The following is a 26,239-nucleotide window of genomic DNA, read 5'->3' on the forward strand; positions in this document are numbered from 1 at the left end:
CACCGAATAACACTCCAAGCTGGGACCAACAGATCTGATTTGCTGGAGCAGCACCTCACATTTACATCAGGTTCACTGCCATCAGCCTATTGCTCACTATTGAGCGCCTCAATATGAAGAGTTAATTAGCAAAAACAGATAAAATTTTAACCATTTTCAAAAATCATGTTTTTTCATTGTGGATTCCAATTAATCTCACTCAAACTGCGGTTGGGTTATTTTGATTAGGTTACAAAAAATACAGCTTACTAACACAATAAAAACATGATAACATAATAAAATAAATAAATTAAAAAAAAGATTTTAGAACGTTTCAAAAAACTACTTTTGCAAATAAACAGACAGATATTTAAGTAATTATCATTTCATCAAGTGAAAACTTTTCCAACAATCAACAACTAAGGTTGGGCAAACTCTACAAGAGCAAAAGCTACAAGAAACTGACTAATTTTAACATTTACGAGAATGATTTAACAAAGATTCTAGTTAAGGCAACTGCGGAGGAGTAATAATACCCGGCATCCTGGCCAAATTTCCCCATTGGCCTCTGACCATCATGGCCTCCTAATAATCCGCATACACTGATTGGCTTCATCACTCTGTCTGCTCTCCACCAGTAAGCTGATGTGTGGTGGGTGTTCTGGCACAATATGGCTGCCGTCGCATCATTCAGGTGGATGCTGCACATTGCTGGTTGTTGAGGAAATTCCCCCCTTTCATGTAAAGCTCTTTGAGTACCCAGAAAAGATCTACATAAATGTAAGTAATTAATTAATTAATTTTGACTTCAAGATATGCTTGAAGAACATTTAAAAGAAATGGTTCACCTTCATGTCATTTCAAACCAGTCTTTTTTTTTCTTCTGTGGGTCACAAAGGAGACGCCTGGCAGAATGACATTCTTGGTCACCATTCAATTTCATTGTATTGAAAAATACTCAATGGTGAATGGGGACTGAGGCTGATAACATTTGATTTAACATCTTCTGTTGTGTTCCACAGGATCTATTGAATGCACTTCTATTTTCACTTTATGCCCTGACAAAAAAATAAGCCAGTGCTACATTAGTGATGTGCAGAGGAGAGAAAAAAATAAACAGAGTGGGTGGATGTATGTGTAGAATAAAGGTATTAGGTTCAGAGAAAAAGGATGGAAGGATTAATGTTTTATCTTGCTGCTCTGATGCCAATTTCTCACATGACTGACAAACGCGCCAGATTCATGACAGTGTTTGTCTTCCTCAGCCTGTCAGGAAAGCCATTCTGACCAATCGAGTGACAGCCGAAGCCTCTAATCAGAGACAAACGGCACACCGCTGGTCCACGGACACATCTCTCACATAGGCCCCCGTGAATTGATTGGCATGATGTCGAAATACAATATAGCATTAAAAATCGTTGCTGTCCAAATCCTATCCCTCTGCTGTCATCTTTTCTGCCATAGTGTCTCCCCGGTTCTGGTTCTGATATAAACAAATGTTGAAGACGAGCACAATGCACATGCTCGGTTCCTTAGCTTCCTGTTATTTATCTCTGCTTCACTCTCGACCCCCATTTTTATGGCCGTGCCAAGGAACTGTCATCAAGGGTATTTGTCGGTGCTGATATAAAACAGCCACCCTGTCTTACTGAATTTCCAATGACATGTCTTTAATCTTCTTCACCGAACATTGACTCGCCTATTTTCTTGCACAATACAATACTGCAAAGTAGGAATGGCAAAAATACTTTGCTACCAAGTCAATACTAATATAAAAAAGTAATGAAACCAGCCATTTTGTCAAACAAGTGTTAAAATTTGGTTTGACTGATGAGCAGCTGTCTGTGAGCAATCAAATGGACAATTTCTTGGTGGTTGTTGCAAAAAAGGTGAAAATGGTTACGACTCATGGTAATGTAACCGGTTGAGACAAGAAAATCAAATGTGATTAGATTAGATTAGATTAGATTAGATTAGGTTAGGTTAGATTCAACTTGATAATGCAAGCCAAGTGAAATAAAATTAGCAGAAGAGCGATCAATAATAAAATATATAAATAGTAGGGGTGTTATAGTTCCCAAACATAGTGGTTCGGTACGTACCTTGGTTTTGACATCACGGTTCGGTATGGTTTCGTTACAGCAGGGGGACATTTTTTTCAATTTTTAAAAAAATAATTTCAATTATAATTAAAATTTTCTTAATCAAAATAAAAATCTACCTCAGCATATGCTCTAAACTATAGGGAGCCATTTTTTTACATTACTATAAAGTTACAGTTAACGGACCCCAAAATCTTATTTAATTACTATTTATTTTTAAATACAATAATTAACACTCAACTTAAAAAAAAAATTATGCAAACACTTAAATTGCACATAATGCAGTTTTTAAATTAACTTCTAATCTAAACATTTACACAATGGCTGCAATAACTTTTTTCACAACCAATTTATTTAAACATAAACTAAATAGCCTAATGAAGACACAACTATAGTGATGTTATAACAGGTAAAGTAAAATAAAATTAGTATATATTTTAATATTTTCCAAAATGCTATTCTCTAGACTCATTTCTCTAGTGAAGTAATGAGCTTATTTATGTTAGGCTATTAATATTTGTAATAATAGTTAACCTTAGATAAAGGAAAGTGTTAACCTTAAAATAATTGTGGAATTTGACTGGTATTGCATCGACTAGGACACTAGGTTTCAAAAAGCACAATAAACTTGACTGGCAAACTCTTTCAAATGAAAAACTTAATCTACTTGAAATGGAACCTTTCAGAGTTTCTTCATCATTAGAATAGGCAGTGGAGGTTTAATTCTAATGACATGAATTGGTAGCTGCTTCGAGTGTGATATCCTCTTGAAGGACAATACCATAGAGCCCTGAAGCAAAGCACTAAAGCTTGAGTTGCTTTCAGCATATTAAACCTTAATGACCTTTCCCTCCTGAATCACTCTCTCAACTCACTCTGCATTGACAGGAGAAACGTTTTAACTAATAAAAAAGAACAGGTAATAGAGATCAATCGTAGTGTTTAGCAGTCAAATATTTCTGAATAAAGACCACCGCCCATGGCAATGTTATGTATTTGACAGCTCATCTAGGAAACTTAATACCATTCAAAAGTTTAAGGTTGGTAAGATTTTTCAATGCTTTTAAGTATTTGGGAAAAAGTAACAACAAAAATTAGATTACATATTAAAATAACTGTTTTCAATTTGAATATACTCTAAAATATAATTTATTCCTGTGATGGCAAAGCTACATTTTCAGCATAATTACTTCATTATACCATGTTCCTTAAGAAATCATAATGTGCTGATTTGATCCTCAAGAAACATTTTTTTTTTTATTATCAAGGTTAAAAATGACTGAACGGTTGAAAATAGTGCTGTTCAATATATTGGTGGGGGCTGTGATATATATTTTGTTCAGGATTATAAATTATGAAAAAAAAAAACAAGCAGTGATATTATTTTTTTTTGTAACAATGTAAAAGTCAATTGTTCAATTTAATCTGTCGTTGCTGAATAAAAGTATTAATTTACTTAAAAATTTAATTAAAAAAATGATTGATCCCAAACTATTGAATAGTGTATGTTTCTTACATACAGAAGTTGTGCCCATGTTCTGTCTCTCCACAGTCTTTACAAGTGAAAAAATATATAATAATATACTAATCAAATAAATATATGCAAGGCTTACAGGGGCGACTGCCTGTGTAGAGTGCATTTCTCATCTTTTTGTAGCCATGAAATTTTCAATCGTTCCAGTCTGTTGAGGTTTCCTCCCTCGTCACCTCACATACCTATTAAACCCACAAAGAACTGCACTCACACATAGCTGTCTGAACACACACACACACACTTTTTTAGCACTATGCACTCACTAGAGAGTAACATTTTCATCTGGTTTGTGTCATTTCCAGTCATTTGTTCTCCTAAAGTGAACGTTTGGAAATGGTGGGTTTGAGTCTGTGGGTTTGGTCTGATGCAGAGAATTAGGGCAAGAAACAGCAATGTTGAGGCCGGTGAAATTGCAGGTTTAGTGAGGTCAGAGACTTGTGAATGAGGCATGATGTAGAGCAGGGCCTCCTGTGTACCGATAATGCTCCCGTACACCGCGGACTCGTCCTCAAGCTTTTAGAGATTCATCTGGGGCTTCACAGCGCTCTGCCTGCTAATGCATCAAAGGTGTCAATTCCTCCTTTAAGCTCCGAGGAAACATCAAAAAATTTATTAAAGAGAGAGAGAGAGAGAGCGATAGAGAGATAGATAAGGAGAGTGTGTTTGAGAGAGAGAGAGAGAGAGAGAGAGAGAGAGAGACAGAGATACAGTGAAAGAACATCAAGAGTTGGCATGATGCCAGGAACTAAAATCATCCTCCCACACTAACAACAAATACATTCTGATATAGACTGACAAGCGTGTACTGAACTGGCGTTTACACAAGTATACACACACACACACACACACACAAATGTGTACACACTTCTTTATTAATGTGGTCGGCTGAGGAGCATCTTACACTCACATCGTAATTAAAGCTTCTTTAAGGGTTCTATGCAGCATGTTAGTTTAAGCAAAATGCAATGTTTTCATCTACACTCATCTAAAAACTGCTGGGTTATTTTTTCCCACATGATGGCTTGTGCCTATTGAGTCATGCTTATTTTGGGTCTGGCTTATTTTTTCAGTGTTGGGTAGTTTTTGTGTGTCCCAGCCACTGGGTCAGACTCAGCTGAAACAGTACACACCTTCCTCAGTCTCCAATGTAATCTGTTTATTTTACTCAACTTAACCATTTTATTTTAACCAGACACTTTTTACTCTTACTCAAGTAACTATTAAGATTACCTTTTCTGGTCACACTTTAGTTTAAGATCCAATTATCTCTATTAACAAACCTTTTGACTTATGACTTTTGCCTCAATAATCTCTTAATTTGCTGCTTATTAAAAATTAGTAAGCTAGTTGTTTAGTTATTGGGTAGAATAGAGATGTAAAATATGGTCATGCAGGATATGTGCTTTATAAGTACTAATAAACAGCCAACATGTTAATAATAGGCATGCTAATAAGCAACTAGTTAAACCCAATTTCTGTCATTCTGTTATTTTTGTTTTCTTTGCACACAAAAAGTGTTCTTGTAGCTTCGCAAAATTGAAGTTGAGCCACTGATGTCACATGGACTGTTTTATCTGTGTCTTTACTATGTTTCCGGACCTGGGAACATTAAAGTTGCATTGCTGTCTATGGAGGGTCAGAGTGCTGTGTTTCTTATGGGTTTGAAACGACATTAGGGTGATTAATTAATGACAGAATTTTCATTTCAGGGTGAACTAACCCTTTAACAGTGAGAACTGGTCCCTGTACTAAAGTGTTACCCTTTTAACCAAGTACTTTTACTTGAGTACAGCTTTTAGATACTCTGCCCATCTCTGTTTATATTAGTGCACGATTAATCACATCCAAAATAAAAGGTTTTGTTTACACAACATATATGTGTGTACTCTGCACTATTTCAGAAGAAAGCAGATAACAGCGACATTTTTATCTGTATTTTCTTGTTTCTTTAAATGTATCAAATATTGTGCCCATGTATAAAAACTTATAAATATATATAAGAACTGTATTAATCCAAAATAAAAGTGTAGTGGCTGTATAGTGCATACTTCAAAATGTTTGAATATTTAAGTTAATCTAAAAGTATTAACCAATGAGGGTAAACATTTTTTAATGGTATTCTTGTAATGACCTAATATAAATCAACCCATTTTGCTTGGTAAGCCTAGTCAATCGTGTGCTCTGTTCTATATTTAAACAGCAGTGTTGTATTTAATCAAGTGAAGGGACCATGAGTTCCTTCATGGTTCTTTAATTAAGTAAAAAACAATACATACTGTAGTTGGTTTCTAAATGGCAAGATATAAGGTCTTTGTTGAACTTCAGAAAGTTCTGTATATTACAAGCTTTTGGTTGCACAAACCATTTTTTTGTGATGCACAACATCGCACAATTAAATTGTACACATTAGGATCGCACAGATGGAAAACTGTAATCCATTTGAAGTTTCTTTGCCTTTTTATTAAGAAAGAACAGTTTAGAGACGACAGGAAAAGAAGTGGTAGAGAGAGAGTGAGAGAGAGAGGGTGGGATCGGGAAAGGTCATCGAGCAGGGATTCAAACTTGGGATGCCCATAGACCAAAGGCACTACATTTTACTAATATTTACTTTGTAAAAAAAACGAATCATTTGAACACCATTTCATCACCATTAACAGTCCAACAGGCTACACTTACATCTTTCGTACCAGCTATTCAAAGTCCAGTAATACAGCTATTATAAAGTGTGAATCTCATCTTGGCCGTTATATCTAACTTGAATTGGTGTTTGATTTTAATTCAAACAAGAGTGCTGACTCCTGTGTAATACAAGTGCTAGCAAACTGTAACTGCTGTTTTCATGCACTCAGTTAATGCCTCTTCTGTGCCTTGAACGCAAGTTGGATAAAAAATTTGTTACATCTCCAGAAAATGGATGCAAAATATATACTGTACATACAGCTATATACATAGATGCATAGTGCATACTATTCTCCCGCGAACATATCTGCATCCCATATGGGGTTGGAGATGACAGGAACATTTACTTTAAACAGCATTACATCATAAGATCTCTTAAACAACATGAATTACAAATCTCGAGCCAAAGCTAAATTCGCATACACACATATCCATGCACAACCATACATCACACACACACAACCGTGATAATTAGTGATTCTATTCCATCATCAGTGCTTTCATGCCTGTCAGCATCATAAACTGCCTCACCAGTGCTTTCATGCCTGAAATGTTTCCCCTTCATAAACTCACCTGATAGACAGATATTTTACGAGACCGCATCTGAGGATTCTGTATCTCTCTGATTAGAACAAGAAATAACTAAATCAGTTCATCCTTGAATGAATGCTCATACCAAAAGGGCCTTAAAAGAAGCATATAGCACAATTGTATGACTGATTAAAACCTAATATATAGAGCATCAGCTGTAAATATAATGTCCTCTACACAGACAATGAGTCTAATACAGAATGTGTTCAACTGTAAGCAAAGCATTTATAAGAGGAGCCTGAGGCCATGTGACTTTGCTGCATCGTCACGTTATTTATTCGGCTGTTCATTTTAAATTGGTGTCATGACACTGTCACCTTCATTTTCCTCCTTCAAAATGACTATGGCAGCTCTTACATTTTTAAAACAAGACCAATGAATACAAACCAAATTAGAATCTACTTTCTGCCCTTGGAGGAAATGAGTGCACGGTGGAGGAATAAAGGATTAGTGAATGCTGGGAAGACACATTTCTGCCAAGTCACATTGTAAAAATTTTATTTTTAGAAAAATAAGGCAGACATATTGGTAAAAATAAAGTATAAATATAGGAAATGGTTTTTATAACTCATTTTGGCACTTCTTTATAATTGGTTATGTTCAGATATAACCATTACAATTATTCTGCTGAGTCAACCTCTTAAATGAAATCTATATTTGCTGAGCAACAGTGGAGATGCTGAACCTAATGAGAATGTGCCAAGAGGAAATTAACATTGCATATTCACTCAGCAAAGCAAAATGAACAGAAAACAGCAAGTTCCTCATTTGAAATATATCTCCAGTTTAAATAACTTAGAGTATCTTTTAAAACACTAATCATTTAATAACACTGTTAAATAAAATCTGTAGTGAATCTCAGAATTACTATCCATTTTTTATACTGTTATACAGCTATGATTCTTAAATTAACTTAAAAAAGTAGTTTATTTAATTATTTTTGCTTAGTTCAAATATTACAGAATATTATTATTATTATCAAATTAGCCATTTATCTGTATTAACCCTTTGATTTACATTTCATTGATTTACATCATAAGCTACCAGAATTTCATCTTAATTATTTCCCTTACCTTATAAATATCTACAACTGCACCAACCTGCATGATTTTTTCACTCTGTTGGCCTCTGAACACAACTGAGTTTTTTTTTTAACTCATAATATTATAAAATCCTACTGTACCCTTATTTACTTATTTATATTTTGTCAAAACGTTTCAGAACAATTATATATTGTCTAAAGTTTTTTCTGTCATTGTTCCCTATCTCGGGCCTTACAAGGTTAACATAATTTTGTTTATAAAATAATCCACTTATCATTATTGGACAGAATTTAAATATTGGTGCATCCCTAATAAATGTAAACATTACAATGATTTCCTCCCTCCAAATATTTTTCTAATATGCAGAAAAACAAATGCCTATTGATAATTGAGGTCACAGAGGCCATGAACTCAAATAAATTCATTTGTAGAACTTTTATGAGGCCAAACAGGAATTTTGAATGCAGCCTGACATGTTTTAGGAACCTCAATATTTTTACAGTATGCACATCCAAAAAAAAACACACACACTCAGCAGAATTTTAAAGTGATTCTTAGCTTGACAGGCATATGGAGTGCCCTGCAGTAGAAACTGCGACAAACACTATGCGGAGAACTTACCTGACAGCAATACTGGACAGATCATTTTAATTACAGCCTCGATATTTGACGGTGACAACAGTGTCGATGATACCAAATTAGCACTGTCCCAGGTTCTTAACTCATGCCGATTTGAATCAATGATTGCCATAAACTGCTTATAATGTGACATAACATATAATTATTCTTTGCAAATATTTTGTCATACAGAAGGCCTGAATGTGTCAGAGCAGGTGGTTTTGCCGTCTTTCTGGTTTTAATGTGGCCACAGATGAACGTGGGAGGTTGGTGACGGGTAGTCAAATCATGATGTGACTTCACAATACAAATTATATCATATTACTGACACCTGCCCTGATGAGTCAGAGTGGTTTTGTCAGATGAGACGTTTTGGAAAATGCCACGTTTTCGGTGCAGAGAGCAGCCGCATTATTGACACAGTCTCCCTCGCAGAGAACATCAGCATGGAATCCACACAGAGGGCTGATGAGTAAAACAAACCCACAGCTCTGAATACAAACACCTCCACATATGCACACACACACACACACACACACACACACATAGGTAATCTTAAGGGGAACGGGAGCGTGTAATCTATGGTAATGGCAGCCACCCACCCTGTGTGATGGAGTATTCCCAGGCCTGACGAACAGAGCTCCTCATCAGTCAGGATGCTCAGGCATTACTAATGGATGTGAGGGGGCAGAGAGTCACACCAGAATGATTATAAGTGCAATACTTTAGAGTGATGTGCGAACAAAAAATTCTTCCCCCTCATTTGTATAGGGATCAGTGATGGATGAGATAAAAACATTCATAAATTTCACAAAAAAAAAAAAAAAACGTGATTAACTTGTAAGTTCTGATGCACTTTAAAGAACAATTTAATGCAAAAAGTTGGGGCACAATTAAAAAAAAATGTAAAAACTATATTATAATATATATATATTTTTTTATGTGTATAATTACATACACACACCCCTGCATAAACCATGGGTTCTCATGAAAGCACCATGTATTTATTTCAACTGTCATATTAACTCTGCACAAGTGAGCAAGCAGAAGTGTAGGTGAAAGTAGAGTTTTAGTGCCGAGCCAATTTTTGCCACATACAGTCTCATGTACTGAACTGAAAATTCACTATAAACATTCTACCAGCACAAACCTTTAAGACATATTAAGGGCATTTCATTTGAACAGTATATTGTAATATTAATATTAATAATGAATAATAAATACTCATATTACAATTACTTTCTTCACTTGCAAGGGTTTAAACCCTCAAGACAATGCAGATTATTTTATTGTATTAGTGTTTTAGTGTATTATTGTTTTTAGCTAAATAATAAAAAGACCCATCTAAATATATTAAAAATATAGAAAAATATATCTAAGAATTTAAATGTAAAATGAGGAAAATTTACATACAATAAAACACTAGACGATACATATTTATTTTATTTTTAGCAATTTGTTAGTACCAGCATTTGGTACAATATGCACACATGCATACACATAAACAGATACATATGAATATACATATACACACATAATATTGGTACTAATAAATAAACAAATAAAAAAATTCAGATGATGTACCAATATACCTAAAAATAAGACACACAAAATGCATGATGCACAGACTGACTGAATTCTGATGATGTAATCAGTCTGCTAAATATAAAACTATACTTTATCAAATGGATTAGGTTGCATGTTGATAAATTGCGATTTGGATGTAAATGTGTAATAAACCCTCCTTTTGTAAATCAGATTACATGAAGATTACAGTCATTCTCAATAGGCAACTCCTGTTAGCCATTTTATAATTTCTGACTGTTGTTATCAAATTGGTTTATTTCTTTAAAGTAGAAATGCTATTAGTGTGATAGCATAACATAAGCCTCCTGCTTCAGTTACAAAGCTTTGCTTACATGAAGCTTGTAAGTGCGATTTGAAACAGGCCTTATCCTTTAACAAAAGTAGAATGAATGCATGTAAACCCACTGCAAAAACAATCTTATGTAAATTGTTGTGTTCAATTAGGACAATTTACACAGAAAGGATTCACCCTCGTGTTTCGCAAATAAGGCCCGATGTGTGAGGGAAAGAATTCTTCTAAACCCAAAGTTTTTTTTACCAGGTTATTTATCTTAATGAGAAAGGGGTGTATATGAGAACAGCACAGAGACTTATCAGATGACTGAAATGCTGAGGCACTGATGCATTATGGGTAGTTTCACCAAAAATGCTGTTTTATGCTGTTTCAGGTTGAATACCCACCGCTGCTACTGTCAACTAATATATCGGTGCCTGCTTGTGTGTCTCACACTGAAAGCCAGGGCTGGGAGTGGATTTTTCTGTTTTTCCAGAGATGGAGTGATTTTGCCGAAGGCAGTGTGAGCACAGGAAAGTTGGACACCTCCTGCTGTGTCTTTAAAAACTTAAAAACAGACCGAAAGCAGCTGGTCTGTGCACACACATTCAATCACACACATTTGCTTGTAATGACTGTGTTTGGGTTGAGCCTGATGAGTGTATTGTGGGTAACTGAATAGCTCATCAGAGGGAAGAAATGTTCGCAGACACACACACACACACACACACACACATCCACAAGAAGAGATCCAATCAGCACAGACACAGACAAAAAAGAATGACACTCATGTTCATTTAACTAAAGAGTGCTTAAAGGTTCTCTAACTTGCGTATATACTCACAATCTCCCACTGATATACCAAAAGAGATGTACTGTATACATACAAGAGTATGTCTGATTATATATTTACGTCTTGCCTAAAGCACTTTTCTCACTAAAGTAAGTTAATCAATTAAAACATAACTCTTAGAGGTGTTCATAAATATTAATAATTAAATTAAATGAATTTAAATGGATTAAACATACATGAAAATAGCAGCTGCATTACAGAAGTGGACTGGAGTCACAGGGGAAATTTACGTGCTCAATGAGAGTTTATTTGCATGCGCTACGTTGTTACAAATCAGGCGACGATGCAAACAAGTCCACAAATTAATGCTGAACTCCATTTGCATCTTGGCTGGTTCTGTGGTTCTGTAGGATGCGGAAGAAATACAACAGCATCCCTCCACTACTGTGTTTCAGGCATCTGACTATTTGAAATGCCGAAAAGTGTGTTCAGCTACCCTGCATGTCTGGATATGTGCCCAGTTATAATGCTCTTCCCCATTATTTTTCATCATTTTATAAATAACTGCTGCTATGATCGATAGCAAATGTAAACAAACATCTTCCTTGAACAGTATTTGGTTTGCCATCTGTTTCTCATGGACAGTAATTGTGCAGTGTTAATTGTGGCAGGCAAATTGCCTTGAGGTTGTAAATAAGACCTATATTGGATAGAACAGAAGCATGTAAGCACTCACCATAACTTAAAACCCTGACAAATTAAATAAAAGTGATAAGTAAATATATATTTTTTAACCTTTAAACAAAAAAAGGTTTGCATTTTTTATATTATATTTGATACATTATACAAATTGCATAATACATTTGATATAAAATTTATTTTATATTATAATAAAGTGCATTGCTATAGCAAAACAAATTTAAATTCAATTAAATAGATTTTTTAATAGTGATAATGCAGGCTGCATATATAAAAATATGCATAGTGTAAACATCACTTTACAGTCTTTATTGGATAATTTGCCATCACAGGTCCAGAGAACTTTTTGCACCAGCACAAATCCATCTTTTGGCATTAAAAAAATATTTTCAAAACATGCAGTATAAATGAGCAATGAAAAAGCATGGACATGTGGTGTTTTTGTGGTTAACCCTTTTGCATGTGTATTTACAGGATTTTCCCCTCACAAAATTTATGGGAGGATAGTATTTAAATATATTATACAATGTGATGTACTAAAGTTTGTGGTAGTCAGTTTACTCGTATTTGCACAATTCTTTAAAGCCCCTCCAAAAAGCATGTCTTAACCCATACTGTGCCTGTGTTAGACTTCTCTCAACTGATTACCCTATGCTAATTTCCGTTGCCCTTGGTAGATTGTGTTGTTAATTATGTAAATTTGCGCATTGTCAGTAAATCAGCCCCAGAACATTCCACTACTGGTGCGTTTATTGGATTGCAGTTTCACAATAACTTGCCCTTTTTAGTACATCTTGCCCATAATGTTAAATAGTAATGGCTTAGTGTTTCAGTCTGTACCTTTAGATGTGGAAAGGGTTCAATGGAAAATCAGTATGGTAAAAATATTTTGCACACAGATATTATCAAAGCAGCGAGTATGGCAGATTGTCAAGAGTTGGCTTCTGGCCACCTAAGAATTCTTTTGCCTCATTATTTAGGTTATTCATGCTGTTCAGATCAAAGAACCCACACATGCACAAACAAACACACAAACCTATTCACTTTCACATTTAAGCATAAGACGCTTGCGCACTGCACATTACCTAAATCCATTCAAAGATGTAAACAAGAGAAAATCAATTGCCCCAAAGCCCAAATGCCATTCAGATACAAACATTCTCAGGGCATTTCTGTGCTTCGCAGAAGATAGCAACTCTTTCTTACTTCAAGCATGTTCCATGTCATCGGACAAAAATTGCATGCACTTGTCAAAACAACAAGTACTCTGTTCCATTCAGAAGGGTTTCCACAGGTGTGCGCATCCTAAATAGACCACTGTTTATTCTCATGGTCAGATGCTGCCTGCTTTCTGTTTGCCCTTGTCGACTGACCTCAGTCCAAAAATATAAATGAATGTAAATAAATAATTAAACTGACTTGGAAATGAGGACAGAACTGAATGTATAAAACACACACATACAAACACGAACATGTAAAGAGGGAATGTCACACCCTCCAGGATCCTGCCGTCACTGTAACCTTGACCCCATGAGTTTGACTATGCCCGAAGCAGTGCATTGTGGTCTAGTGGATGCCTTCGAGTCAGCATGGATAAAAACTGTGAGTCATTATCTTATTGCTGTGAACTGCTAATGTATTATGCTGCCTAATGAAAGCTTGGGGGAAACAGCAACATGTAATAAAACAACATCATTATTAAACAAGTTATGAGGATAAAAAATATATCAAGACACACATGAATATTAGCCGCATTTAGGAACTGCTGCTAGTTGAAATTAGCTAATTCTCACAGCAAACTCATATTAGCTTTGTCAGTCAGTATTAAACAATAAATTATGTATTGTACATTTGCAAAATGTCTTTTGCCTAAAATATATAAAGGCAGATATATACAAAATATAATATACTTAGAAAAACTAAGTATATTATATTTTGAACAGTTATTGGTTGTACTGTAGAAGTTTAAATATTATCTTAAATATTTAAATAACATCTACATTTACATGTTAGATATTTAAACATTTATTTTACTTTTAAAATCCCTAAAAATACATCTAGTAAAATAAATACTATGTAATAAGATGTACAATTCATTTGAAATAGTTAATCCAAAGAGATAAAACAACATTTACTTGTATAGTAGAAGCATCTGATCTATAAATGTGTTTTGTACAATTCACGTTGCATAATGATTACTTTGATACTGATAAACATAATCATAACGCAGAAGTAATTATTATAAAGTCACAAACTGTCAGACAGCCATGTATGAACGTCACTACAGCAGTTTATCACACATCACATGCTATAATTACAGACGTTATTGAACGCTACAGCACAGCCAGTGAGGCTAGCGTGTTTGTGTGAAAGGGGTGTGTGAGTGGGATAAGGGATTAGAAAGGGGTTAATAAGAGGCCAACATGATTAATTACCGGTGTTTACCTCTTTATGTTTTAATAGAATTCTTTCTTCATCATGCTGATCGGTCAGGATTGTGATTAAGGCCATGCCCCCCACACACACACACACATACAAACACAATAAGCTTTTCATCAGTGTTCCTTAATTTCTTCTCTGAGAAAGGAAAGGAATAAGAGTCCTATGAATGTTTAGTACAGCAAACAAACAAGCTGTATAAAAACTGCAGTCATGCATTCACTCTCTGCAGGAGATCATAAATCCCAGTTATGATGAATGAAGGAGCTTGATAACACAGTGTCAAGTGGGTAATGAGCAGCACTTCTAATCATATAGTTTGTAATCAACAAACAGGATGCACACATTGAAGCTACTGTTGAAACTTGTTGTGTCACTGCGAGTGTGTGTGTGTGTGTGTGTGTGTGTGTGTGTGTGTGTGTGTGTGTGTGTGTGTGTATGTGTGAGTGCAGTTCATTTGAGGGCAACCCTGTTCACTTATGCAATTAACACAAACAGGAGATTTCCTAAGAGAGTACTTGAATATGTTTTGATTAGATCAATAGAGACACTCATTTAGCTGCATGACATCAAGAGAGTTTGCTCACTCTTTTCCTGTCGCATCATTCTCTCAGTCGTTAGATATACATACATTATATATATATATATATATATATATATATATATAGTCACGGTTTTACGCTGCCGGAAGGAACACGGAGCCGAGGATAAACGAAATAAGGCTTTTAATATATCCAACACAGAGGATATCCAACATGGAGCACAGAGGTAGACACACGTAAGTAGCAAGTGAGCACAAGTGAGAAGACCCCACAAAACAGAACTGAAGGACAAGGCTTATGTACAACAGATAATTGGGGAAACACAGGTGGATGGAATCATTAAATTAACAGGGACATGGAACACATGAGGAAGATAATAGACACCTGGGAACTAATCAAACTAAACACGGAAGACAGAAACTGGGTCACGGGCAAAAACAAGCTAAATGAGTCCAGGTGTGTGACATATATATATATATATATTAGGGCTGTCAGTTTAACGAGTTAATTTAATTAACTAGTTATCTGAAAAATATCATATAAATATAGCAGCTTTAAATAATCTTTTGTGGGTATTTTCACAGTAAAATTTATATCACGATTAATTAGAATAATTGATTGAAACATCCTGGAATAAATTAGATTAAACATTTTAATCAACTGACAAGCCCTTATACTACTGACTAAGCATTATTCAATGAGAAGAGGCTTGGTCGACCATAATTTTATTAGTTGCAGAAAAAACAAAATACACATGAAGTGGCGAAATCACGCAGTCCGTGATGGACAGATCATTAACAGCTGGTCTATGTGGTAATATAGTACATCAGGCAGGACATACGCTCACCTAACAGGATCCACTGAAATAAAACTCTGTGTAGTGTGTAGGACTATTTTGCAATTTTTTATTTTTATCACCATTGCATTAATTAAATTGTCCAAATGTGCTTTTTACGGTTTTGTCCTTCTTTTCAAATAAAAAAATCAATTAGAAGACAACAATTTAAAAATATTTACTTAACACTGAACATTTATTAAACATTCTAGCAGACATTATACCAACAAAGCACAATCTAACTTTAGTCAAATCTAAGTTAGTAAAATAATATTTTTTGTCCATTTTTGAGACTTGAATGAGGCATGTATTTTTTACTGTACAAATAAAAGAAGCCTTGCTGAGCATTAGAGAATTCTTTTAAAACATTAGAATATATTACAGATCCCAATTTGACACTATTTGTGAATGTTATAATAAATGTATTAACAGGACTGTTGTAGGGTAATTATTATTATCATTATTATTGTCGTTTTTTTATTTTATTTTACTGTAAAATTACTATATTATCACTTATGAGTGTTAATGGAGTTGTTGCTTTTTTCTGCTTTTATTTTGGCAGAAGCCACGGGAGGATCTCAGTGCTTCTTTTTGTTGACAAAAGCATGTAGATTCATATATGATTCTCACTAAGAATTTGGGAAGATGTTTGTCGCACGTACAGTATCACATTGTCACTTGCCTTTTAACAAAATCACAAAAATGTGACTGAGCAACTGACTAGTAACAAGTTCAATGCAGACTTTTCTGGCAGTTTAGACTTTGAACCCTGGCGCCGCAAGCTCATGCAGCACTGTCAGAATACATGCAATTTGTGCTTGCATTAAAATGTATAACATTCTGCAGTTTATTTACTAACCTTGTGTGGTAACTTCGCGATTGCAATCATCATACAGTAACCTAACCACCAGCATCACCCACCTCTTCTTCTCATCGGAGACAGCACTAAACAGTCCCTCGCTGTCGGTGCTTCATGCTTGTAATGACTTCTTTTTTTTTTCTGATAGTTTTAAATACTTTCACACTGCCGACATGTTTTCTGCATTAGTGCGTGCTTCTTTCTGATCGTGTTAGTCATTGTTCGATACATATTATTCGGCCTTTTCACTTATTCGGCCGAACACCAAAATATATATTTTTTGCTATTTTCAGCCGAATAATTTCAGTTGCCGAATATTCAGTGCATCCCTAATTAACTGGGGAGGTTCTTTGGTGATATGCTTTAGTCATTTTATTTATCCTGTGCAATGCCTTGTGTCAAATGGACTCAAATTAGCACCTTTAACTACTTATAGTTTACACAAAAATGTAAATTCTGTCATTAATTATTCACCTTCTTTCATTTTCAGAACACAACTTAAGATATTTCTGATGCATTCTGAGAGCTCTTTGACCCTCCCATAGACATCAAGGGTACTACCACGATCAAGGTCCAGAAATGTAGTAAGGATTTCAGTAAAATAGTCCATGTAACATCAGTAGTTCAACTGTAATTTTACGAAGCTACAAGAATAATTTTTGTGCCAAAGAAAACAAAAAAAAAACAACTTTGCTCATCAATTCTTCTTCCCCTCATCCAGTCTGCCGTGGCTTGTCTCCATTTTGGAGAGTATCAGGATCCATGAGCGCACTTCCACTTCATGTAAACAACGAAAAAAAAAAAAAAGATTTGAAAACATACCAACAATAAGTATTTTCCAAAAAACTGTATTTTGCATTATTTGTAATGTCACTATGACAATATTTAACTGTTTACTCCCTTATAAGGCTACAAGCCAACTGGCAAGTCATTTCATTTTATTTACTTGGAAAAGCCCATTTTTACACTTGGTTCTTGGTTAATTTTGTACCCAGACTCCCATCTATGAATAATTTATTAAGCACAGTTAGTCAAGATGCTTAATGGATAGCAGAGCAGAGATAAGGTGATTGATGTAGTAGTTAAACTGCTGATTAGTGAGCCTGTATGCTTTTTTGGTGCTTGCTGTGACAATGCAATTACTGTTCCCTACATCCACTAATAACAACCGAAATATCTTCGGAGGTAAACGGGTTTCCTCAGAAACGTGTGCGTAAGAGATCGTGAAAACAGCTGCGTTGAAGCAGTGTCCAGGGAGACCAGGCAGTTCTGCTGGAGCAGGGAATGTTTGGGATTGGCCCAATAGATTGAAGTGTAGTTTGTTTTGGTGTCTGCAAGCAGGAAACGGAAAGGGAGAGCATGAATAATTCTCTTATTAAGCAACACTGGCTCTCATCCTACTGTTTTGGGTGGTGAAAAACACAGAGAATGAGTCTCTCTCAACTCTCAAGGTGTCAGAGGGATATTATATATATTGCTTCCACTGTATTAAATTTCCCCCGTCACAGCCTTATCAGCCGAATTAAAATTAGTTTGCTTGTTGTACCATCACTGTATTTCTCGGCTTCTCGCTTGTCTTTCTTCATCGCCCACTGAAATACACACAGACTCTCTCTGTAGAAATCTTCTAGTTCATCGAGTACACCAGCAGCTGTATTGACAGTGACAGGTAACGTAACTCATATAAAAATCCCTCTCTTGAAGTTTGTTTATTGCAGGTTACTGTGTGGCTAAATGTCAGAACGCCCTGAAAAATCTCCAGGCATTAATTAGTACTCTCAACGGATGGCTTCTCCTCAGCTTTGTACTCAAAATTAGAGCTCCACAACAACTTCATGGATACACTCACAATGACAGCAACACATGCACACACACACACACACACACATAATTGTGATCCACTACTCTGTAATTCATCTTGACACACAAATCATGAATAAAGACACATAGCTCTGGGAGAAAAACAGTAAGGTGAGATGTAAGCATAGTAGGGATGCACAAAATATTGGATACATTGGTACCATATATATCATAGATTGATAATAAATCTATCGGTGAAAAGATATTTAATTTAGCATGCTCAATTAACATATTTTTATATTTCAGTTACCTCTGCCACTATCTAATGCTCATTTACGGTACATTTTTAAAAAAACACTATTAATTTAGCAACACTTTGTCAACACACAATGCAATTCTGAAGAGGTTATCCTGCCATTTTTATCTAGTTCAGAGAGTTCATTGCACTGCATATTGGAAAAATCATGACAGGCAGACAACAACATTTTACTTTCATTTTTGCTGGTTACAGTTATCATCTCCCAAATAAAAAAGAAATACAAATAAATTTTTGCCTTAAGTAGACTTGTATTGTTTTTATATTGAGGTAATGACATTGTAAATTTAGCATTTATACATTTGCAATTTAGTATGTTAATTAAGCAATTTTTCTTTGGGGAACTTTTCGATGGTCGACACAATGGTGTTTTTCAGGTTTTACTATCCTGGGGACATTTGGTCTTCACCTTTAACTCCCCAATCTGACACATCCAGTCCAGTGCTCACATTTAGCTTCTCTCGTTCTTTTCCAATCATTTAATGCAAAAAGATGTGGTCTATCAACTTCCACCTTCACCTCTGGCAATGTTATCCCCATGACAACAGACTTACTGTAGCAACTTACTGTTACAACAACTGTAGTAACCGGCCTCCCAACTTCACCTAGGAAAGATTCTTACTCAACACAAGAACACACTACCTCAAACATACCAACACATGTAAAATAAATAAAATAATATTTAGAGACGACAGTTTCTGTTTTAATATATTTTAGACATAAATGGCACCTGAAATATGGTGTATCATTTTTTATTTTTTTTTACATACTGTAACAGTCAGCTGTCTCTGGTTTTCGTACCCAGTCAGACATGATATGTGAATCTGTGGATTGAGATGATAATTTAAATGATATTCTTGCTTATCTTGTTTATCAGCTTTGCATTCATTCCTCAAATGAAGCTTGTCAATAACCATTGTTCTTAGAAAAGACTTTCTTGAAAAGACAGAGAGGGAACAAGGCACCTTAAGAGACAGATGTGAATGCGTTCCTCTCTCCCGCTCCCTCTCTCTCCTCTAGACCCATTTAGAAACACTTACAGGCCATTAACAATCATTCCCCCTGATTAGAATGGCCTTTGAGTGCCTGGACAAATTGCTTTCAAACATGTTAGAAAATCCTCAAGCCATTTAGACTGTGTATTTGCCGGTACCCAGCAAGACCCATTCTGTCATTCTCTCTGCCTCTCACCAACCCTGTTAAAACAGTGTGAGGCTGAGATACTTTGAGCTGCGTCAGCCTCAGGCGTTCTCTCGTTCTCTTTCTCTTTTTCTTTCTCTCTCACTCTCTCTCTTCCACCTCACCTTTCTTTTAATTCATTGCATAATTACAGTAAGTGAGGGCCATTAATGAACATCCAATACTGCCTACGGTTTGAAAACAATGGATTCTCGTCTATTGTTACTTCCTCCCACGCTATGTCAGGATTTTTTTCAGCTTAAAAGCTAAAAGACTGGAGGCACAGGGAGCCACTGTTGTGTGCCGCTGTGCGTATGTGAATGTAGGATGACCTCTTTGATTAATTAGACTCTCATAAAGCATTTAATCAGTTAATCGGGGCAAATTAGCGCTGCAGAAATGACCCACAAATGTGTTTAAGTGAAACGAGTCCGTCTGTGTGTGTGTGTGTGTGTGTGTTAAGCGAAGTCTGTGTGTTTGTGTGCACGCTTTTGTTTGTATTTTTCTGCACCGTAAGCCGAAAGGAGAGGGTGATTCATTAGCCTTCCTGTGTGATTAAGACTCCCTGGCCGTGTTAACGTCAGGACCCCAACACAAAGAGTTTCAGACAGGCAAACTCAGAGGACGGCTGCGCCTGGGCCTGGGGCTGAATATTAAAAGCCGCCTGCTACACTCCATTAGCACAGCAACAGCGCTAACGCTCCTAAAAAAGAGCTGAGCTAAGTACAGCTGTAGCCACTCATTACCAGAATGGCTGGAATCATTAGTAAGCCATTTGCAAAAAAGAACAAATAAAGTATCAAATTAACCTTTAAACATTCAAAACACAACTTATTATAAAGCCATATAACAGCACTAAACTGTGACATTATATATACTGTAACATTGAAACATAATCACATGCCAAAAAAAGATTGTCTTATATCTAAACTGGTTTAAACACTCATTAGTGTGTGTTTGTAGTGTGCACTTGGACAAGTGCCTCTCCACATGACAGCCCTAAGGGTCAAAAAAACTTATGAGCACCTGGTAGTTTTGTTAATTAATTTCTTTATTTGGTACTGTGTCAAAATGCAAGTTGTGGCATCACAGACAACAGTTTTCTTTGGCAGATCTTAACTAGCACAGATTGACCAGTCATTTGGCAGCGGTTCAGAAGAATTTAAGAGCTAATATACAAGGAGCATGAATGGCAAACTCCATGATCCATAACTACAGACTAGCCATGAAATATCCTTGCTAACTAAGAAGGTATTATGTAGCCAGTGGTTTTCAAATCACTCTGACATTTCCTGACCATGAGTCATTAAAGGTCATCTGACTAGTCAGGTAAAACATGAAATGATGGCTATTGCAGCTAAAGTCATGCCATTATGATCCATTGTAGAACTACTGCTCAGATCTATTGCAGAGAGCATGGTACAATGAAGTAAAAACAGTTTACAGGTCAATGATGTTTGTCCACAAATAAAAAATCTTTTGAAGGGACAGAAAAAGCGAGTTTGAAATACATGCGCCAGATGCTCAGGAAATAATTCTTTGTACTCTTGTTGGTTTCATATGGTTTTGAAAAACATGTTTATACCAAAAAAGTGTCATGGGGTGAAACCAAGTACAAAGTCATTTTATTTCCTTGTAGGAATACATCTGGGAGTGCGCATTTTAAGCATTACTTTCAATATGCATTTTGATCGCACCACATGATTTTGTGGAAAAAAAGTTGAAATGTTAGTTATTACAAAAGTGAAACATTTTTATTAAAAAGATACACCACCATTCAAAAGTTTGCATCCATTAACATATTTTAATTATTTTAAGAAATAATTAAAATACTTCTATTCAGCGAGGATGTGGCAAACTGTTTAAAAGACACAATAAAGACATATATTATGTTACAAATGATTTTTAATTTAAATAACTGCGAAGAAAAAACTGGGTGATACCCCTGAAAAAGTGCCCCCTGCAAAAAAAAAAATCTTAATAAAATGCACAAAACCCAGAGAAGAAATGTCTCTTTATCTCAGCAGCAGCCAACATAAACCGACAAGCCCATTCACTCTAATGCAATAGCTGCAATGTTTCAGAACTAATTAAAACTCATTGCCTCTTCACATAAATTGTGCATTTGTGTATCACTCATGCTGGAAGACCTATCAACATATGCCTCTTCAGTGGCATACATGTTTTAAAAATGCGGTGGGAGACGGCAGTTTGGAATGCAAACCGGGTCCCTGCTGCAGCGCAACATCAAACATCCACACAGCGTCATGGGCGGAGTGAAAGGGAATAACCCAGATACTGAGCGAGTTCAGCATAAGATCTGCTTGGAGCCTCTCCACAAAAAGCTGAGATGGAGCCCCATAAGACGAGCTTGATGTTACTGGCTGAACCACAGGGCATACGAACAGGTGTTGACTGCTGTAGCGGAAAGCTGATCCAAATAACTACTCTGGGACGCCTCACTGAGACTGAGACATTCCGGTCCAATGAGTTAAACAGGAGACTCAATAATGGGGAACATTTCGGTAAGGTTTAGTTTTTTTTTTAAGGCTACGCCGTGGGAAACAAAGGAAGATTCGGCTGTTTTTCTGCTCTAAAGACTTTTATGAGAAGAATCTGCACTGAATCTCCCATTTATGGCAATGTATGCTGGTCTAGAGGGGAGAGGACTTGGATTAAACCCTTTGAGGGGTCAAAGAATACATAAAAATGCAATAGATACATGCAAGAGCTTACAAAAGAAAGAAAAGAAAAAAACATCCTGCAATTATTGTAGGAATAAAATGAATAGTGGGGTTTTGCATACACTTGGCAAGGGAAATCAGTACAACATTTAATTTAATAATATGTGTATATTTTTTTTTTTCTTTTTCTAAAACTGACTTTTGCAGATCAACCAAAATCTTTGCACACAGGGAATCTGTGGCTAATCTTTGTTTTTTTGAACGAAGACAGAGAACAGCCCCTATTCACAAAATGTACTGTCAAATGCAGAGATAAGGAGCAGTTTTTGCCTTGTGGTGTCCATTTGTTTCTATAAACTACAGAATATGTGGAAGACTGAGTCCATGCAGAACTTAAAACTAAAAAAAAAAATGTATCCTAAGATTATGTGCACCTCAGGAAACATTCTGAAATAATTTAAAAAATGCATTTCAAGACCCATGACCTGGCATGCGATTTACACTAGATTTTTCATTTTCTTCATAGCAGACAACATCATACTGTATATTACTGAACCTTGAACAAAAACCTGACAACTTTGCACCAGTGAGGTGCCCTCTAGTGCTGGGCTAGAGAACAACTGGAGCATGACATGCCCGTTTTTTGAATCACCACCAATGTTTCTTCCTCTATAAATGAGAACAGATCCCACAGCTTTCTGTTGGCCTTCACAGCTCCTAATCGTTTTACACAAAGCACCCTAAATGTTGTATAGTGCCCGGATTATTATGTTAAAGACATTTAGCAAAGCTTAAATTATTTATTGCATATGTGACATTTTGAGAGCACATCACAGCAACAAATGCAAACAATTATTAATGTGCACGAGATGTAAGACAAACAGAGACTGTCAGCCAGAGCAGCTAAGAATCCCATGCATGTCATTCTGCAGTATTTGTACGTTTGAATATGTGCCTGTGTGATCGTATGTGTGTGTGTGTGTGTGTGTGTGTGTGTCCTCCTCGTGCTTTGAGTTAGAGTGAACATGGCACTCTGATTTAAGCTGGAGCAAATGCACCCTTCACAACAGCTGCTCTGAAATTACCCATCAAAACTATCACCACTGAGCCCAGCTTCTTTCCAATCAGCTTGCACTGTCTGACCGTCCTGTAGGGCAGGCCAAGTAGAAAACAAACACACACACACACACACACACACACACACGGACACTAACCTATCTCAAGTTACAAGGTACAAACATGTACAAGTCTCAATTTACGTACTTATGCCGGTCTTTGAACAAGTAATAGTCTTCATTAGCATATAGAACTTCCCTAACAGGAAATGGCCTGGACCGGATACAAAGTTTAGGCTCATACAACAGCAGAGCCTCAATTAAGCATGTGAATGAAATGGATTATAATGCTGGCTGAAATGGCAGGTGAAACTGACAGAAAAAGAAAAAAGTTTCTCTCACCCTCCTCTCATCTTGGTTCTATCTGCTCTCTTTTGGCTATAGAAGCACTAAGCGTCCTGTTTTGTCCTCATTTTATCTCATAAAATTTCTGATTAGCTGAGCGTTCTTTTTAAAGCATCAAATAACAAAAGGAAACTTTAAAGTCATTCAGTATGCTGACTAAATAACTACAATTTCATCAACAGAAAAGACCAATGATGCCCTCCAAAGAATAACACATGGATGACAAATACAGCTAAAATATTTTTCAAAGTTGTTCAAAAAAGAGTATGTTTACAAGATAAAAACTATTTAGCTTTCCTAAAATGTTATTTTACATTCAATCTATTATATGCCATTTGCCTTTTTACTAGCAATTTCTCAGTCAGTTTTTTTTTCAGTATACCCTGTCATTTTTTATGTTGTAAATACAACAAAGACTATTGGAGTATGATTTATGAAGAAAAGTAATTAGTCTTCCTACTTCATGGCAGAATTTCATGTTTAACCAAATGTGATACTTCCCATTTCTTTGTAATATTTTGTGCAATTTCTGAGTGAAAACAGTTTCTAGACCAAATGTTTTTAGTGAAGTTGTCAACCTCAAATATGACAGACACACACTCCCATTCAGTTGCTGAAGCTTGAAAGCATGGTGTTGTGGCATCCATAGTTGGGTTAGTACCAGCAGCTTGCGATCAGTGCTTGAGGTCAAAGTTTAACATAGAGCTCAATAATCTGAGCCCAAAAGACTAGAGCAAGACCTGCCATCGTTCTCTGTTAGCAGAGCGTCGGGGGTCTGGGACCACAGCACAATAAAGTCACAAATGACTCATAGACTCACAAGCCTGACATCTAAAATATAAAGTCATGCTTTACACATTGCATACACACAGTAAACTCCCTCATCCCTACTACATAAAACAAAATAGGATTTCACTGTCTAGTGCAGTTTCCAAATGAAGGTCATGCAGATGACATGAGTTTCATAGGTCATTAAATCCTCTCTTCTTTACATTTCATTCTAAGGTGTTCCCACTTAAATAGCCTATGTGTCCAAATTTTGTTGTCACATGCGTTTTATAACCATACTTAACTTAAGGCAACTGTGAACTAAAACGTAAACACAATACAAACCAATAAAGTGGTCTTAATGAGTTCCCTCATAGCGCATCGTGCTGATATCTTAAATAAACAAAAACGGCGACTGAGTATCATTACCGGTGATTCGCCTCCGGTGCTTTTGCAAAGCGGACCCCGGAAAACTCCTTTGATGCTCCGGTAGTGTCCATTGCTGAGGTGCGTGGAGCTGATCACAAGATAGTAGCACGCCATCCGGTCCAGCGTCACCCATGAGCGGGCTCCAGGGACGGCCAGGCGATCAAGTTAGTTTGGAGGTGATCTCGCAGGGGTTACACCGAGTGGAAGAAGCCGGAGGACGTCTCTACGCACTGGTCCGGGCGCTTCAGTCAGCACTGGACGGCGTTACAAGGACACGCCGAGAAAATACGAATCTGCTTGGATTGCTAATCGGAAACACTGTTTCAGTGTCTGATTCAGTGTCTTTCAAGAAATCACTGTTCAAGGAAATTCTTGTGTCACATCCTCTGTCTGTTTTCCTCTTTAAGAAGAGAAAAGCACCTGCTCTCCAGCCCAGACGTCGTTATTGGATGTTACTCTGGAGTTACTCTTCAGTCCCACAGACTCAAGTGTTTAGCATTATTGTTATAATGCTATATATATCCCATAGCACAATAAACACTTCAGCTGAGGTCATGTCTTCCTCAAACAGCCTCCAAAAAGTCAGGTCTGTAGAGTGATGTGAAGATAGAAATTCCAGTGCTGATTCATTACTGTGGTACTTTTGTATCTGAGTTATGTTTTATCTTGCTTGATTTCAAACGAGTGCGCGCATGTCTTCAATTGACCGGTCAACTCTGACGAATTCGCTGCATGTCCGATCGCAGATGCTCTTTCCATGCGCCGAAACGATCCGTGCTCTGAGCTGAGTCCAAATGAGTGGAAAGCAGAGGTTTCCTCTGTCTCTCTCTCTCTCTCTCTCTCTCTCTCTCTCTCTCTCTCTCTCTCTCTCTCTCTCTCTCTCTGCTAAGGATGGATTTGAGGGAGAGTAATAAAGCTTTCAACTGAACGTGAACAGTTTTTGGGGCTGCACAGCAATCAGTGCGTCAAGAACCCCCAACCATGACATTGTCATGTTGTTATTTTACATTTTCATAAATTATATCGTAA

General features: G+C 36.3%; 1 protein-coding gene across 1 annotated transcript in view; it reads right to left on the reverse strand.

Moving 5' to 3' along the window:
- LOC113116632 (zinc finger protein 804B-like) overlaps nt 1-25,989 on the reverse strand; it is an 80,578-nt gene extending 54,589 nt beyond the window's left edge. Inside the window, exon 1 of the mRNA XM_026284887.1 lies at nt 25,211-25,989. Within this exon, the coding sequence (XP_026140672.1) occupies nt 25,211-25,324 (114 nt within the window). The 5' untranslated portion in view covers nt 25,325-25,989. The remainder of the gene's footprint in view (nt 1-25,210) is intronic.
- Between the last annotated feature and the right edge of the window lie 250 nt (nt 25,990-26,239).

The sequence above is a fragment of the Carassius auratus genome, chromosome 16, assembly GCF_003368295.1.
Source record: "Carassius auratus strain Wakin chromosome 16, ASM336829v1, whole genome shotgun sequence".
NCBI lineage: Eukaryota > Metazoa > Chordata > Actinopteri > Cypriniformes > Cyprinidae > Carassius > Carassius auratus.